Source organism: Scyliorhinus torazame, chromosome 1, assembly GCF_047496885.1.
Source record: "Scyliorhinus torazame isolate Kashiwa2021f chromosome 1, sScyTor2.1, whole genome shotgun sequence".
NCBI lineage: Eukaryota > Metazoa > Chordata > Chondrichthyes > Carcharhiniformes > Scyliorhinidae > Scyliorhinus > Scyliorhinus torazame.
The window spans coordinates 350,649,422-350,667,438 of NC_092707.1; the positions used below are offsets into that span (position 1 = coordinate 350,649,422).

An 18,017-nucleotide genomic window follows, 5' to 3' on the forward strand; every position below is an offset into this window, starting at 1 on the left:
TCCTTATATATGTACTCATGAAAGGTCAAGCCAATTCCATTTTTATTTTTTTACTCTTGTGAAGAACTACTGTCTTACTCTCTCAAATTTGGACTCCTTTTTCTTTGGTCTGTCATCTCCCATGACATTAACACCTTGTGGCACCATCAATAACACACGAGGCGAGACGTAGAGAACGCAATCGAGGCTTTATTGAGCAGACTTGTTCCCCAGCAGCTCAGGTACAGAATGCGGCTGCTGGGAGAACCTGGGTTCTTATACCCCCCCTTTCTGGGTGGAGCCCAGTAGGCGGCAGATCCAATCAGGACCCAGTATCTGTCCACCAATAGTCCCTCGGCATCATGGTGTACCATATTACCCCTAATACATACCACCACATTCACCCCTTGTTAAAAAGGAACCCGGCGGGGTGGTGGATGGTATGGTGGTAGGGGTTTACAGGGTCGGTATGGTGCCTTAACCATTAACTATGCACAACAATGCCGCTTTTACTGGGCCACTGAATTATTTACATTACTTAAACCGATTCGATGAGCCGAGAGGGTGCCCTGGTCGCCCTTTCCGATCGTCTCAGCCCGGGTGGTGGTGGTGGTGCTGGCTCGGGTCCGGTCAACTCTGGGAGCATCGCGCTGTCCATCCCTGTTTCCTTACTCCTGGGCGGGCCTGGGAGGAGAACCGATCCCCCCGGGAAGGGGGTGGATGTGGGGTGCACCGGCGGGAGTGAGGGGGTAGTGATTGGTGTTGGTGGGGTGTAGGGAGCTCCGGCGGGCGCCAGGTCCCGCAGAGCGACCGTGTCCTGTCGGCCGTCGGGGTACGCCACGTAGGCGTACTGCTGGTTTGCGTGGAGGAGATGTACCTTTTCCACCAGCGGGTCTGATTTGTGCGCCCGCACATGTTTCCGGAGCAGGATGGGTCCCGGGGCTGCCAGCCAGGTCGGAAGTGACGTTCCAGAGGAGGACTTCCTAGGGAAGACAAGGAGGCGCTCGTGAGGCGTTTGGTTAGTGATGGTGCACAGCAGGGACCAGATCGAGTGAAGGGCATCCGGGAGGACTTCCTGCCAGCGGGAAGTTGGGAGACTCCTAGACCGTAGGGCCAGTAAGACGATCTTCCAGACGGTTCCGTTCTCCCTCTCTACCTGCCCGTTCCCCCGGGGGGTTGTAGCTGGTCGTCCTCGAGTCTATGCCCTTGCTGAGCAGGAATTGACGCAGCCCGTCACTCATGAAGGAGGACCCCCTATCGCTATGGATGTAGGCGGGGAACCCGAACAGGGTAAAGATGGTGCAGAGGGCTTTAATGACCGTGGCCGCCGTCATGTCGGGGCAGGGGATGGCGAAGGAGAAACGGGAGTATTCGTCATCGACGTTAAGAAAGTACGCGTTGCGATCGGTGGAGGGGATGGGGCCTTTGAAATCTAAACTGAGGCGTTCAAAGGGACGGGAAGCCTTTATCAGGTGCGCTCTATCTGGCCTGAAAAAATGCGGTTTGCATTCTGCGTAGATTTGGCAGTTCCTGGTGACTGTTCGGACCTCCTTGACGGAGTACGTGAGGTTGCGGGCCTTTATGAAGTGGTAGAAACGAGTGACCCCCGGGTGGCAGAGGTCCTCGTGGAGGGCTTCGAGACGGTCCACTTGTGCGTTGGCACATGTGCCGCGAGATAGGGCATCGGACGGCTCGTTCAGCTTTCCGGGACGGTACAAGATCTCTTAATTGTAGGTGGAGAGTTTGATCCTCCACCGCAGGATCTTGTCGTTTTTTATCTTGCCCCGCTGTGCATTATCGAACATGAAGGCTACCGACCATTGGTCAGTGAGGAGAGTGAATCTCCTACTGGCCAGGTAATGCCTCCAATGTCGCACAGCTTCCACTATGGCTTGGGCCTCCTTTTCTACTGAGTAGTGGCGAATTTCTGAAGCGTGGAGGGTCCGGGAGAAAAAGGCCATGGGTCTGCCTGCTTGGTTGAGAGTGGCCGCCAGAGCTACGTCGGATGCGTCGCTCTCGACTTGGAAGGGGAGGGACTCGTCGCTGGCGTGCATCGTGGCCTTTGCGATATCCGCTTTGATGCTGCTGAAGGCCTGGCGGGCCTCCTTCGACAGGGGAAAAGTAGTGGACTGGATTAGTGGGCGGGCCTTGTCTGCGTATTGGGGAACCCACTGGGCGTAATAAGAAAAGAAGCCCAATCAGCGTTTCAGGGCTTTGGCACAGTGGGGGAGAGGGAACTCCATGAGGGGGCGCATGCGTTCACGGTCGGGGCCTATCACTCCATTACGCACTACGTAGCCCAAGATGGCTAGACGGTCGGTGCTAAACACGCATTTTTCCTCGTAGGTGAGGCTGAGGACGTTAGCGGTCTGGAGGAATTTTCGGAGGTTGGCGTCGTGGTCGTGGCCGCAGATGGTGACGTTGTCAAGGTACGGGAACGTGGCCCGTAAACCGTGCTGGTCAACCATTCGGTCCATCTCCCGTTGGAAGACCTAGACTCCGTTCGTGACGCCGAATGGAACCCTTAAAAAGTGGTATAGCCGCCCGTCTGCTTCGAAGGGTGCGTACTTGCGGTCACCGGGGCGAATGGGGAGCTGGTGGTAGGCGGACTTAAGGTCCATGGTGGAGAAGACCTTGTACTGTGCAATCCGATTGACCATGTCGGATATGCGGGGAAGAGGGTACGCATCTAGCTGCGTGTACCTGTTGATGGTCTGACTGTAGTCTACGACCATCCTCTGCTTCTCCCCGGTCTTCACAACTACCACCTGGGGTCTCCAGGGACTATTGCTGGCCTGGATTATGCCTTCCTTCAGCAGCCGCTGGACTTCGGACCGGATAAACGTCCGGTCCTGGGTGCTGTATCGTCTGCTCCTAGTGGCGACGGGCTTGCAATCCGGGTGAGGTTCGCAAACAAGGAAGGCGGTTCAACCTTGAGGGTCGCGAGGCTGCAGATAGTCAGTGGGGGTATAGGGCCGCCAAATTTGAACGTTAAGCTCTGGAGGTTGCATTGGAAATCTAACCCCAGGAGGGTGGGAGCGCAGAGGTGGGGGAGGACATACAGCCGGTAATTTTTGAGCTCTCTCCCCTGCACCGTTAGGTTTGCGATGCAGAACCCTTTGATTTCAACGGAGTGGGACCCCGCCGCCAGGAAAAATCTTTGGGTGCGTGGACGAATTACAAGGGAACAGCGTCTTACCGTGTCCGGATGAATAAAACTCTCCGTGCTCCCCGAGTCAATCAAACACGGTGTCTCGTGCCCGTTCACCAGCACCTTCGTCGTTGCTGTCTGGAGCGTCCGGGGCCGCGACTTGTCCAGGGTCACCGATGCCAAAAGTGTTTGCTGCATCTGGTCATTGTGTTCAGGCAGCGTGGAGCGAGCCGTCCACGCTGGGGTCCTTGCCTGTCAGCCAAGATGCCGGCGTCCATGGATCGCACGCGGTCGGGGGTGGACAAAATGGCCGCTCCCATGGATCGCAGGCGGCCCGCGGGTAACAAGATGGCGGCGCCCGTCCCCCCCTCGTGGCATCCGGGGTCCAAAATGACGGCGCCCGTTGGCCGCACATGGGTCGCTGGGGGGGTGAGTCCGTGGTCCCGTTTCTTCCCCGGAGATAGCGGCGACCCCCCGGGACTGGCACACCACTGCGTAGTGCCCCTTTTTGCCGCAGCTTTTACAGGTGGCCGAGCGGGCCGGGCAGCGCTGGCGGGGGTGTTTCGGTTGCCCGCAAAAATAGCAGCGGGGGCCCCCCGGGTGGTCTGGGGTTCTGGTCGCGCACACTTGCGGGGGGGGGGAGCCGGGGGGTCGATCGAGGCGGGGGTCCACGGAGCCCAAGGGACTATAGTGCGGTCGGGGGCGTAGGCGCGGGCGTTTTGGGAGGCCACGTCGAGGGAGGCCGCAAGGGCCCGTGCCTCTGTGAGTCCGAGAGAGTCTTTTTCTAAAAGTCTCTGGCGAATTTGCGAGGCTGCCAAACCTGCTACATACGCGTCTCTGATCAGGAGCTCCGTGTGCCCATTCGCCGTTACAGCTGGGCGGTTGCAGTTTCTTCCCAGGATCAGTACAGCATTGTAGAATTCGTCTAGCGATTCCCCGGGGATTTGTCGTCTCGTCGCGAGCTGATGGCGTGCATAGACCTGGATGACGGGCCGAATGTAGGTCTCTTTCAGCAAGGTGATCGCCGCTGGGAAATCTTCCGCGTCCTCGATGAGCGAGTAGATTTCAGGACTCACCCTGGAATGTAGGACCTGCATCTTCTGGTCTTCTGTTAGTCTGCCGGGGGCCGTTTGGAGATATCCCTCAAAGCATGCCATCCAGTGCTTAAACGCCGATGCCGCGTTAGATGCTTGGGGGCCGATTCGCAGGCCCTCCGGGGCGATCCGGAGCGCCATATTCCTTTTTAAGTCTGCTCAATAAATTGTGGCACCATCGATAACACACGAGGCGAGACGTAGAGAACTCAATCGAGGCTTTATTGAGCAGACTTGTTCCCCAGCAGCTCAGTTACAGAATGCGGCTGCTGGGAGAACCTGTGTTCTTATACCCCGCCTTTCTGGGTGGAGCCCAGTAGGCAGCAGATCCAATCAGGACCCAGTATCTGTCCACCAATAGCCCCTCGGCATCATGGTGTACCGTATTACCCCTAATACATACCACCACAGACCTTCACTGATCATTTTGTTAATTGCCTTGTCTCCACATTCAAGATCTTATCCTGACTATTTCACAAGCAAAATCCACTGTACTCCCTCTACCAGTACAGTGGCAGCTTTGTAGCTTCAAATTCTCACATTGTGTATTTAAATTAAAAACTTCTGAGTGTGGTATGCTGGCCCCATCTCATTTGAATGTGAAGATTCATCATCATTCCTTCCCACTGGCTAAATTTTGTCTACGATTCCAGGATTACAATGCCGAATGGAAAAAATGCCAGTACTCTACGGGCAATCACCTCCCTCCATCCTTCCTTCAGTGTCTATATGTGAGCAACCTGTGAATTTTATGCCCAAAATAAAATAGCACATGTGCCTTCATTCTACCTCTTCGATTCTGATCCCATGCCCTTTCCTCCTTGCAAAATGTCTAGTTATTCTATTTTTTCATCTTCTAGCTTTATCAAATTCATCTTGCAGTCCACCTCCTGATCTTTTGCCCTCCTTTCACTCAACTTCCTTTCTTGCTGGTATCACTCTTATTCCTGTCCTGTGGTATTGTCTGAACCTCCTGCAAAATACCTGTTACCATCATCTTTCCCAAAATGCCCACCGTGAACCCTTCCATCCTCACTTATCTCAAATCTTCTCTTGCTCTGAAAAGTCTTCAAATGCATTATTCGTTTACAGTGATATGCCTATCTCTCACAAGATCCTGAAATTTTAGTTTATACCCTGCCCACAACAAATCATGAATAGCGTCCACTGCGACTCTTAACAGCTAGGCACTGAGGCTTTTCATCCTTGGTCGTGTTATGCTTTTCTAACATAGCTCCTTAGTAGACCAGCTTAATATCATTGTTCTCACCACGATCATTCATAGTTGTCCTAATGACCTCATTGCATATCCTCAAATTATTTATCTGAAGAAGCCTCAAGTCTTTATATCCATCATTCGTATATTATCCCATATCTTATGTCTTTGCGAATGCTGACATGCTGTATTCTTCGGGCCGTTTGCATCTATTTTGTGTCTATTTTACTCTGTCTTTTTCTCAAATTCTATAATAAATACATTTTACCATTTAAACATGAAAAGCATGAACCGATGTGCATGCTTCATTTGAAAAGTTTGTTTTAAAAGACAAAATAAGCATGTTTTAAAATGTTCTGAAGTCATTTGATAAGAATGGATTTTTCTCAGTATGCTTTCTATATATTTTTAATAGCTACCATGGAAATCACTCACCAGCATCATAGAGTACTATTATATGTGGAAAACTACAGAGAGATATGTACAGCAGGTAAGATGATTTGCTTGCATTTATGATTATTTCTTAAATTGACTACAGTTTACTAAATTATTAATTTGTGAGTTGAAACGTATGATAATCGCACTTTTAAAAAATGATATAACTATAAATAACCCGCTGAAAGAACTTAATGCCGCAATTTCTTCCTTGCAAAATTAATACATCTGTAAGATCCTTATTTGTGAAATGGTCTGTTTAAAATAATGGTGGTGTTGTGTCTTGTTCATTTTATTTTAGATGGCTTCAGTTAAATAACTCACTGTTTTTATTTCCAGGTGAAAAATTGCTAATTATGTTGGCTAATAAGAGTTCAGGGAAAGTGGTAGCATAGTGGTATTGTCACTGAACCAGTAATCCCGAGACCCAGGGTAATGCTCTGGGGACTTGGGTTCAAATCCCACCACAGCATCAAAAGTCGAATGATGACCATGAACCCATTGTTGTAAAATCCATCTGGTTCATTAATGTCCTTTAGAGAAGGAAATCTGCCATCCTTACCCAGTCTGGACTACATGTCACTCCATACCCATAGCAATGTGGTTGACTCTTTAAAAACAAAATGGCCTAATGATGGCAATAAATGCTGGCCCTAGGGCGGCACAGTGGTTAGCACTGCTGCCTATGGCGCTGAGGACCCGGGTTCGATCTCGGCCCTGGTCACTGTCCGTGTGGAGTTTGCACATTCTCCCCATGTCTGCGTGTGTTTCACCCCAACAACCCAAAGATGTGCAGGATAGGTCGATTGGCCATGCTAAATTGCCCCTTAATTGGCAAAAAATAATTGGGTGCACTTTTTATAAAACCTCAGCCAAAGTCTTTTTTCTGTGATGAAAGGAATTTAAAACTGAAAATAAGTAGTCCATTGTTTTTGCACCTGAAATGTCCAAGATATCCTTTGTTCATTGAGAATAGACAAATGATGCAGACAGCTAGCCCAGTTTTGACTGAAAATATTTTTCTTTTAAAAGTCCAGAAATGTGCAGGTAGGTGAATTGGCCATGCTAAATTGCACACTGCCCAAAGGTTAGGTAGGGAATTGGGCCTAGGGAGGGTGCTCTTTCGGAGGGTCGGTGTAGATTTGTTGGGCCGAATGGCCTTCTTCTGCATTGTAGGGATTCTATGAACCAGCACTATGTGGCCTATCAGGGACACATTTTTTTATTCACTCATAGGGTGTGACATTGCTGACGAGGCTGGCATTTATTGTCCGTCCCTAATTACTCTTGACAAGGTGATGGTGAGCTGCCTTTTTAGACTGCTGCAATCTATGGGGTGTAGGTTCACCCACAGTCCACAAGGGAAGGAGATTCAGAATTTTGACCCAGCAGTAATGCAGGAATATCCATATATTTCAAAGTCAGGATGGTGAGTGCCTTGTAGGGGGACCTGCAGATGGTGATGTTCCTTTACTCTTGCTCTTCTAAGTAGTAGAGATCAGAGGTTTTTTGGGCAGTTTCTGTTGAAGAAAGCTTGGCGAGTTGCTGATATCCCTTATAAGGGAGTTATCTTTTCTAGAAAAACTTATTGGCAACTGTGGAGGAAAGACTGATCTTTTAAACAGAAAATCAAGAGTAAGCAATTGTTAATTTCAGTGTGACTCCCAAGTAATGTAATGCACTATCCGTGTGGTCGCATAGTGTAAAATGAAGTAAGTACCTCAGCAGAAAATTAGGTAACCGGTAATGATGATGAGATAATTTTGTCCTATAATTGTATACTTTTTTACTTTTAGAAACGTCTTAAGGCAGCTGAGGCAGAGAGCAAACTGAAACAGGTGTACATCCCAACATAGTAAGTGCCTGTAAACCGTCCTACAATTCTAACTATTAAAATGTTATTATGGAGATAATATTTTGTAGGTCCCAAGCTTTAAACATTGATTACAAAATTTATGAAGAGCCTTTTTTCATTTATAAATCTACATGAATAAAGTGAATAATGAACCATCTTCGTATCAGAAGATTGTCTGGGGATTTTCTTTCAGTTACCAGCGTTATGGGCAAGAATTTACAGGGTGCCACTGTCCCCGTCTCTTCTTTCTCTCTCTCTCTCTCTTCTCTCTCTCTCTCCTCTCTCCTCCCCCCCCCCCCCCCTCCCCCCCCCCTCCCCAAGGGAAGAATAGCTGTCCTGCAAATTGTAAGTCTTTGGGAGTGGGTGAAGAGGGAGGGGTAGGCTGGCAATTTAGAAGCGATGTTGAGAGAATGCCTTGGGACATTTTACTATGTTAGAAGGGCTATACAAATGTAAGTCATTGTTGTAAACTGATTATATTTGACCAAATAGGTTTTGAGTGGGTAAGATTTGAAGAGTTCATCCCAAATTTGACAAAGCGGCTTGTTCACGTTTCAATACTACCATTCGTGGAATTAGAAGAATGTTTGTTTGCACACTTAATTTGAATCCTCTTCATAATTTGAGGAACATTAGACTTTGTGGGGTTTGGTTTGATTTGATGACAACTTCAAATTTAAAAATTGTTTTGTGATATCCATAAAGTATTGCAATCTTTCTTTGTGACTGATTTTCATTCCACCTCGTTAGTTTTGACTTACAGCTTAAACAGCTGTGGAGCTTCCGAGATTTGCGGGGAGCCTCAACGTAATGTTTTTGCTCAGTGGAAGCTGGTTTTGACACCATTGTTCACCAAAGCTCCTTTTTCGTCAGGTTGTGAAATATTGTTTTTCAATCAAATGCATCTCCAGCTCTACATCATATGCGTACCCAATTGCAGAAAGGGCAGATGTCAAAGGATCTGCTAACCATGTTGTTATGTCTACCACCTCATGGGTCTAGAGGGAGGTGCTAGATTTCTGGGAGTTGTATCTCCAAAGTCGTTATCCCCAGTGTTGCTCCCCCGTCCCCGGCGTCTCCTCCTTCATGTCTGATGCAATTTGCGTCATTGCCCTTTTGACATCCTTCTCAGCTACATACCACAATCGGTCAGCTGTTGATGACATTTGGACCTCAAACTAATTTTAACTGGGCTACAAATAACCCCATACAAGCCAGTGAAACCTTGTTGGACAGTGTCAGAAGAAGATTTTAAATGTTTCTTTCTGGGACCAGGAGGAGCATTTTTGGACTTGCCTGGACTTCCCTCCTTCCCATTGATCTGATCATTCCAGAACTGCATGCCACAGTCCTGCAGACAGTTAAATGAAGGCTCTTAACATTTGCGTTGCAGCTCCGAGGAAATAAGTTCTGACCAGATTTGATTTTAACACAAAGTACTTTTCAATATCTAATTTCAACTGATTAATTTTTGTTGCAATCTAGGTAAGTTTCTAATTGGATAGTTTGTCCTTGTTTGAGTCATCGAGCTTTGCGCAGGCTGTTGGACCTTTTTTCACCTGGCGCTGTAACCTGCTTCAACCTAAAATACACAAGGAATTAGGACTGTTATTACAGGACATTTTTCTGAGAGGTATATCATGAAAAGTACATCCTGCTGATTTAACAGAATTCTCTTTGATGGTAATCACCCTGCTCTCTGAGAGCATTGGCAAAGCAGTCCTAGATGTATATGTTTCAACCAGCAGCAGGGCGCTTCCTGATTGCAGCATAATAAAAATGGCTGCTCGCATTCTCGCCAAAGTTTGATTGCAGTTAGCAGAGAAGAGAAAAGCTGCCAATTTGAAACCCATCTTACTGTTTTCATAGAATTTACAGTGCAGAAGGAGGCCATTCGGCCCATCGAGTCTGCACCGGCTCTTGGAAAGAGCACCCCACCCAAAAGTAAGGGCAATTTTGGACACTAAGGGCAATTTATCATGGCCAATCCACCTAACCTGCACATCTTTGGACTGTTGTTTAAATTAACAAGAGATATTGTGCCATATTAAAAAACTTTAGTAGATATTAGGTACTAGACAAAAGAGTCTACCTATGCGTCTATTTATAAATCTTCATATTTCTCAGAGCTTTACTCGACAGGAGTAGAGGCCATGCTCATAATTCAGCTTTGACCAAGGTTGAAAGAATCTACTTTATACTCGGAAATAAAAACATAATATACTGGCAATATTCAGTAGGTCTGGCAGCATATATGGAGAGGAAAGCAGAGGTAACATTTCAAATTGATGAACCTTGGTCACAGGCTTAAGAACTTATGGGGAATGGTACCTTTGCTGGATTGTTCAGCGGTTTTGTGGCTTCACCCACGGCCTCTCCACCTTGGGGCCATATGTTAATCAACCGTTCTACTTTCATGATGATCAACCTCCAGTCAGAATATTCTTTGCAAACCTAGGATACCAACCTGTTGGCATATTCACAGTTTTTAACGAGTTACATGTTGGAATCGTTTTTAGGTGCCTAAAGAGAATACTGAAATCTAGAATGGACATGATCACCGGTCAGGAGACAGGTGATCATGTCAATTTGTCACTACAAATTCATGTTTAGAACTTCACAGTATTTGTAACTGGGCATTCCAGCATTAGTTGACAGGACTTTTTTGCATCAAAATTATTTAGTTTCTCTACCTGCAATTAGTAGATAGATCACCTGAATATTGTTTTTATTTTAGTTCACACTGATACGTCAACAATAACAAAGTGCTTCATAGAGATGAATTAACCCATGATTATTTATTTAAATATGGCGGGTGGGCTGTCGATTTCAGCACCCACTCCCCCTCCCCGTATTATGTGGGTGAGCTCTGGAGTGGGTGGGAAAGTGATACGCTGGGCACCCACTCTATTCTACGTGCTCCATTACTGAAAACATACCGTCGCGTAAAATCCAGCCCACAGAAGGGTAATGCTATAATGGGACTTAAACATGAGAATGAAAAATTTAATCGGAGGCATTGGGCAACAAGTCAGTGTAAGTCAGCAGGACTGGGTGATTTATGAGTAAGATTTGGTGTGCAATCATTCGTGGGCAGTGGAGGTTGAGAGGTCTAGATGTGACAAATCTGATGATGAGGATTTGATTTCAGCAGCAAATGGGCTGAGGCAAGGTGGCAACAAGCAATGTTACAGAAGTGGCAGGGCAGTAGTGGTCTTTGTGATGGTGAGGATACAGTTGGAAGATCAGCTTGGGTTGAAGACATTGATATACTATGTTGTTCAACCTGATACAGTAGCTGAGAGAGTGACAAGGGTACAGAGTTTGTGTTGGGGATGAAGATCATGATTTTGAAATTTAACTGGAGGAAGTTGAGGCTCTTCCTATACAGGGTCTTGGACAGGCAGTATGACAAGACAGTGGAGGGATTGAGACAGCTGGAGGAATTGGGCACCGTCGGTGTATGCTTTCTGATGATGTTGCCAAGGGCAGCATGATGGGGAGAAAGAAGAGGCGTCCCCGGATAGATCCTTGAAGGGCGGGAGATCTCCAGAAGTAATGTACCGAAGTGGGAAGAGAAACTATTGGCTCTAGTTATATTTGAGCACATTAATTACATCCACAACTGCAAACCAAGATTAAATTATGGATTTTATAAGACATTTCTATTTACTGCAATAAATGTGTAGCATTATATCTTCAATTAAGGTCAATCTAAAATCACAGCTTACTTGAAATACAAACTGAATTTTCCCCTTTGCTGATCTTGGTAGCACATCAACTCTTGACAAATTATTTTAAATGCATTTATGCTGATAATACAAACTAATATTCCATTTTGTTAAATTGTGACTCATATAATATATTGACAAATAGATGTAACAGTCAAATATGTGCCTTATTCTTTAATTGAAGAATTTAAAAGCACAAACACATTGGACTGGATTTTGCGGGGCTGTTGGGAGCCTCCCACCGTTCGGAGAACTGGCAGAGGAACCCCTGCCAATTAAGTGAACATAGAACATACAGTACAGAAGGAGGCCATTCGGCCCATCGAATCTGCACCGATCCACTTAAACCCTCGCCTCCACCCTATCCTCGTAACCCAGTAACCTCTCCTAACCTTTTTGGATACTAAGGGCAATGTAGCATGGCCAGTCCACCTAACCTGCACGTCTTTGGACTGTGGGAGGAAACTGGAGCACCCGGAAGACACCCACGCAGACATTGGGAGAAGATGCAGACTCCGCACAGACAGTGACCCAGCGGGGAATCGAACCTGGGATCCTGGCGCTGTGAAGCCACAGTGCTAGCCACTTGTGCTACCGTGCTGCCCTACTAACAGGGTTTCACAAATGGTCAAGTCCATTAACCATAAACCCCATGATCATAGAATTTACAGTGCAGAAGAAGGCCATTCAGCCCATTGAGTATGCAGCATCCCTTGGAAAGCGCAACCTACTTAATTTCACACCTCCGCCCTATCTCCATAACCCAGCAACCCCACCTAACCTTTTTGGACACTAAGGGCAATTTAGCATGGCCAATCCACCTAACCTCCACATCTTTGGACTGTGGGAGGAAACTGGAGCAGCCGGAGGAAACCAATGCAGCCACGGGGAGAACATGCAGACTCCGCACAGACAGTGACCCTAGCTGGGAATTGAACCTGGGACCCTGGAGCTGTGAAGCAATAAATACTAATCACTGTGCTACCTTGCCATCCTGGAGCCACCTCCATGCTTGAGGTTTTCCCCAGCAGCAAAAAGCCCAGCCAACCAAGAGCTCCCAGCCAATCTGAGACTGGCAGCTGCTCATCCCTGCCTGCAGGAACAGTGCTAGCAACACTGATCTATCAGAGACACAGGAATATCATGGCACCCTACACCAAAAGTAATTGAAGATAGGATGGGAGCGGTTGCTGTGGGGGGTGCAGCGAGATCAGAGGCAAGGGCAGGGGGAGTAGCTTTCAACACCTGATATTTTTTAATGTAAAGCAAAAGCAAAATGCTGCAGATGCTCAGATGCAGATATGAAATCAAAACAGAAAATTCTGGAAATGCTCAGCAGGTCTGGCAGCATCTGTGGAGAGCTAATATTTAATTTCAATTACCGTTAATCAGAACAAAGTTATCAACCTGAAACATCAACTCTGTTTATCACTGCTGAGCATTTCCAGAGTTTTATGTTTTTACAGCTGCTGTAATGCTTTTCCAATGTTTGGCCCACCTGTTAAAACACTACTTCAGATACAGGCAGAGTGCAAGTCACTGAATGACAAGTTTCTGTTTCATGTGCATTTGCAAATGGTTTCTTCTATTAGTTGGGCTGAGCACCCTCATAACATACCTGGCTGGTCCATTTGCTGAGCAACCATTAAATGTGACTGAACCTCTGAGCTACAAAAATATAAAGCACCTTGAAGTTGAATGATTAATATTTTGATATTAATATTGTAGAAAGGGACTATTTTGCTGGAAATTAAACTGACGTTGCTACAAGTACCTCTAAAAATTGTATTTTCTGAGTTTGTCTCAGTTTGTAATTTTTAACTACTCTGGTTTTTGTATTGCTATTTTCCTCTAATGATGGAACATTTTTCTATTTCTATTTTTTAAATATAGCAATAAACCTAATCCCAATCAGATATCAAACATTAATGGAAAGCCTGCTGTGGTGAACGGTCCAATTGGAGGATTGGTTTATCAACCTCAGAACTCTGGCATAGGCCGGCCCTGTGAAAGTTGTTACAGTAAGTACTGTTGAAACTAAATTATTGATGAATCAGACCTGAAGCAAGAGGATACTGCAGCCAGACATATTATTGTAAATTCACAAATATATTTGCTTGCCTGGGGATTAATTGACAACTTTAATTTAGGTACTCAATAAAATCATACTGTGTCTTCCCTCAGGTCATTTTTTCCTATTTAGCTTTCATAGTGTAAGATCCGCTTGGGGGAACCGTAAAGCAAAACAATCAAATTTACCAAACAACCCTCAAATGAAGAAGTTATCAATAAGATTTCACTTTTTGTAACTTTTACTTAGCATGAATCACAACAAATACAAATTAAACATGAATGATCAGGCGGAACTTCCGGTGGCAGCCATAAGTTGATCGGTTGCACACAAGGTGGCTCCTGCTTGGAGGTGTTGGTTTTGACCCTTTCTACCCAGTTAATGGATGATCTTTGTGCAAACGTGCGAAGTGAGTGGGGGGGTGTTAGATTCTGCCCCTGAGTGGAATGTCAGCAGGGTATCACCGACAAACGTCGGTACAAACCCTAGCTCAGGAGTTTGAAGTCCCGCATGGCGCAGCACCAACAGAGAAAATGGTAAGAAGTCTGATAACACCAGGTTAAAGTCTAACAGGTTTGTTTCGAATCATTAGCTTTCGGAGCGCTGCTCCTTCCTCACCTGAGTTCCGAAAGCTAGTGATATCAAAACAAACCTGTTGGACTTTAACCTGGTGTTGTAAGACTTCTTACTGTGCTCACCCCAGTCCAACGCCGGCATCCCCACAACAGAGAAAATGGCAGAGGGGGAAGGGTCGTCGTCGTCTGCCACATTGCCTGTGGAGCAATTGATGGACTTTACCAATGGGGAGTTTTGGCAACAGTGAATAGAGGTGCATGAGAACTGGTCCAGGGCGATTAAGGGAGCAATGGCCCCTCTTCGCGGGACCCTGAATCAGGTGGAGATGCGCCTGAAGCCGCAAGATGTGATGATCTAAGAGATGGAAAGGGTGGTGTTGGACCAAGGCGACCGGATAGTATCGTTGGAGGTAGAGATGGTGATGCTGAGGGCAAAGGTTGGACAAACAGGAGAATCGGTCCAGGCGGCAGATTTTGCGAATCATAGGCTACGTTTCGAGGGTGGTCGAGAAATTGGTCGAGCCAGGGGTCTTCAAGAATGCTGCAGAGGTGGATCATGACCATCGGTCATTACGACAGAGGCCGAGAGCCGGGGAGCCGCCACGGCTGGTAATTGTGTGTATGCACCAGTCCCAAGATAAGGGGAAGATTCTGAGGTGGGCAAAAGCAACTCGAGACAGCAGCTGGGAGGGAAATAGGATCTGGATTTCTGAGAACATGGGTGCTGACCTTGCCAAACGGCGGGCAGGGTTTAATAATTTTCACGGTCTCTACCCTCCGTGCCATAGACAGCAGCAGAGCATCCCACCTCTTGAAATGCCCTTTGACCCCCTCTACCAGACTGGCCAGGTTCCATTTATGCATTGTGGCCCAATCATCGGCCATCTGAATACCCAGATACCTAAACCACCTTGAATGGCACGGCTCCCAGATTCGCACTCCTCCCCTTGGCATTCACCGGAAATACCTCACTTTTCGCCACATTCAGTTTATACCCAGAAAATGCATCGAATTTCCCCAGCAGATCCAATTATTTTCCCCATGCACTTCAGCAGGTTTGAAACGTATAACAATAAATCATTCACATACAATGACACCCTTTGCTCCCGACCTCCCCTCACAATGTCCTTCCATTCTCTGGAAGCCTGCAACACCATCGCCAATGTTTCAATAGCCAGTGTATTTTTAACATACAGTTCCAAAAATGTCCATACAATTTCACTATTCAGATGTGGTTACAATAGACAGGCTTTTGGGTCTGGACTTGCTGCCCACCTTTTACATTTTCAGCAATTCTGTGTTGGATGGCAAAAAAAGTATGCTAATCCAGGAACTATATCCTCTTCAGCATTTCCTGCAGTTTGAGTCCTTTGAATACAAATGCAAAGGATGGCAACAATAATGGGGCCATGTAACTTTCTTTGGCCTATCTCGGTGCCCAAAGAGGTCATGCCTCGGTTTAGCTAGCACTACACATATAAATTTTAGCAGAATATGGTTTTAGTTTGTGATGCCGACACAACTAAAACAGAAGAGAGAGGAGAGAGGCTTTGCAGATGCTGAAGAACAGGCATCAAACTTCCATTTTGCAGTTAGCATGTTGGCTGCTTGCATTCCCATGCTGCCCCATTCCTCAGAGACCAGCCACAGCAAAGCACCACATGTTAGCAGAAATCATTGATAGAGACTGTGGCACCTTCTTCCTGGCTATCAGTCATTTTGAAGCTGCAGGTTAGGGTCCGCCTCTCTTAGCGGTCGGAAATCCTGCCATGCAGATGCTGTGCACCCAAGTCAAATAGGGCTGAAACGTTTTGCCAAAGTAGTCTGAGGTTAACCTTAATTTCATTAACACAGGGCTAAATCACTGGCTTTGAAAGCAGACTAAGGCAGGCCAGCAGCAGTGTTCAATTCCCGTTCCAGCCTCCCTGAACAGCAGCCGGAATGTGGCGATTAGGGGCTTTTCACATTCACTTCATTTGAAACCTACTTGTGACAATAAGCGATTTTCATTTCATTTAATTTCAAATCTCAAATAAACCATTAGTATTCTTGATTTCTATGATTCTGCCTGATTTCTCAACCACGGCCTCTAGCTTCAGATGACAATTCTGTTACGAAGACATACTTATGTCAAATATTGGAACTTTTAAAAGACAGATTATGTTTGAGACTGACAAAAATGATTTTGAAACTACAGCAAGATGGCCAAGTCTAATTGAGTCACTACATCAAAGACAACAAGTCTGCAAATTTCAATACAGACAAGGGCTTCCCCGGGGATTTGTAAACAACCCTCTTCCTACCTTATCAAGAGGCATCCATAGTATTCAACAATACTAAACAAACCATTCAGAGACTGATTACTTGAACAAAAAGCCTTGATTTTTTTCTAAGGTAGCTCTCCAGATGAGCTGATCAAGTTATCATTGGAAAATACAATTATTTTTAGAAATACAGGCAGCTGGAGAGAGGTTATGTGACCAACCAAGCTTCTTGTGTGTGCTTGGGGCCAAACATCAGCAGTTGAATGGAAAAAAAAGCCTGCTCTCTCCCTCTATCTAAAGATTGAGCTCTGCCTACTGAATTGAATTGTATCTTCATTGCTAGATCTTTAAATAAATGTTTCAATTTTCCAGCATCATTGCCAGAGAACAAAAAAAACATCAGCCACATCTTTAAATTGGAAGCATCAGGACTAGCTGATCCTATCTGCTGCCAAGAAGATAGCACGCTATCAACTGTGAAGTTTAAACATTTGTTTACGAACTCTAATTTGGCCCAATCCATCCTCCCCTACTATGTCTTCTGTATTTGTATGTGTGCATCCATGTATTTGCACATGTTTTACCGGGGTTGGATTGCAGTGTAAAAAAAAGCTAACACATTACTTTATCCAAGTCAATAAAACCTGTCTGACTACGAGTCGAGTATCCTTATCTGTAAATCCAAACACCGAATGCATCCAAACACCACACTTTCTTGGAAGCTTATCGACCTTAAGCACAGGAGGTCTGTGACCTGGACTGACACGAATCTCACCAATAGCACCCGACCTTTATTATTCAGTAGTACATCTTTTATTTTTATTTTTTTAATTTAGAAGTTCCCAATTAATTTTTTTCCAATTAAGGGGCAATTTAGCGTGGCCAATCCACCTAACCTGCACATCTTTCGGTTCTGGGAGTGAGACCCACACAGACACTGGGAGAATGTACAAACTCCAAACGGACAGTGGACCGGAATCGAACCCGGGTCCTCGGCGCTGTAAGGCAGCAGTGCTAACCACTGTGCCACCGTGCCGCCCTCTTTATTATGACTGCTGTCATTAGTCCCACTAAAATTTGAGCCTTTGTGTAAAGCAAGGGTCGTGTACATGCGTGCACAGAGATGTATCATTTAACCAATTGCTAGCGTGAATACGAAATGAAAAATAAACTACAATGTATAAATTAGTCACAACACTGGAGATAGTCACAATGTGGAAGCTCAATTGTCAATATCATCTTAGTCAGCCCCTTGGGATCGAGGATGACTTGCTTGCACTCCAGCTGATGGGCTCTGGGGCGGCTGATAAGTCCAGTGCACAATCTTCAGATTCTGCCACATGTGGGGCAGGTGGTGGTTGAAGGGTTTGGTATTTGGGCTGTTTGGAGGTTTGTATGTACCCTCTAATGACTCCACTTTGTCTCTGCACACTCCCGACAAAGTGTCTCAATGTGCTCAGTGCCCCCCCGAATGTGCTCCATTTTGGTTGTTCACAAACCAGGGTCTCCCATGAGTTGATATGTTTGACCTCTTCAGGGATGCTTTGAAGGCATTCCTAAAGTTTCAGCTGTCCTAGGAGTCTCGTGCCACAACCTCGCTCTGTGTCGGGAAATTGCTTGGGGAATCTGGCGTCAAGAATATGATG

General features: G+C 46.2%; 1 protein-coding gene across 11 annotated transcripts in view; it reads left to right on the top strand.

Moving 5' to 3' along the window:
• mta3 (metastasis associated 1 family, member 3) overlaps positions 1 to 18,017 on the top strand; it is a 435,625-nt gene that overhangs the window by 274,835 nt on the left and 142,773 nt on the right. For all 11 annotated transcript variants that reach the window (XM_072510300.1, XM_072510268.1, XM_072510343.1 and 8 more), the window contains 3 exons: positions 5,856 to 5,930; positions 7,672 to 7,730; positions 13,355 to 13,482. In XM_072510300.1, the coding sequence (XP_072366401.1) occupies positions 5,856 to 5,930; positions 7,672 to 7,730; positions 13,355 to 13,482 (262 nt within the window). The remainder of the gene's footprint in view (positions 1 to 5,855; positions 5,931 to 7,671; positions 7,731 to 13,354; positions 13,483 to 18,017) is intronic.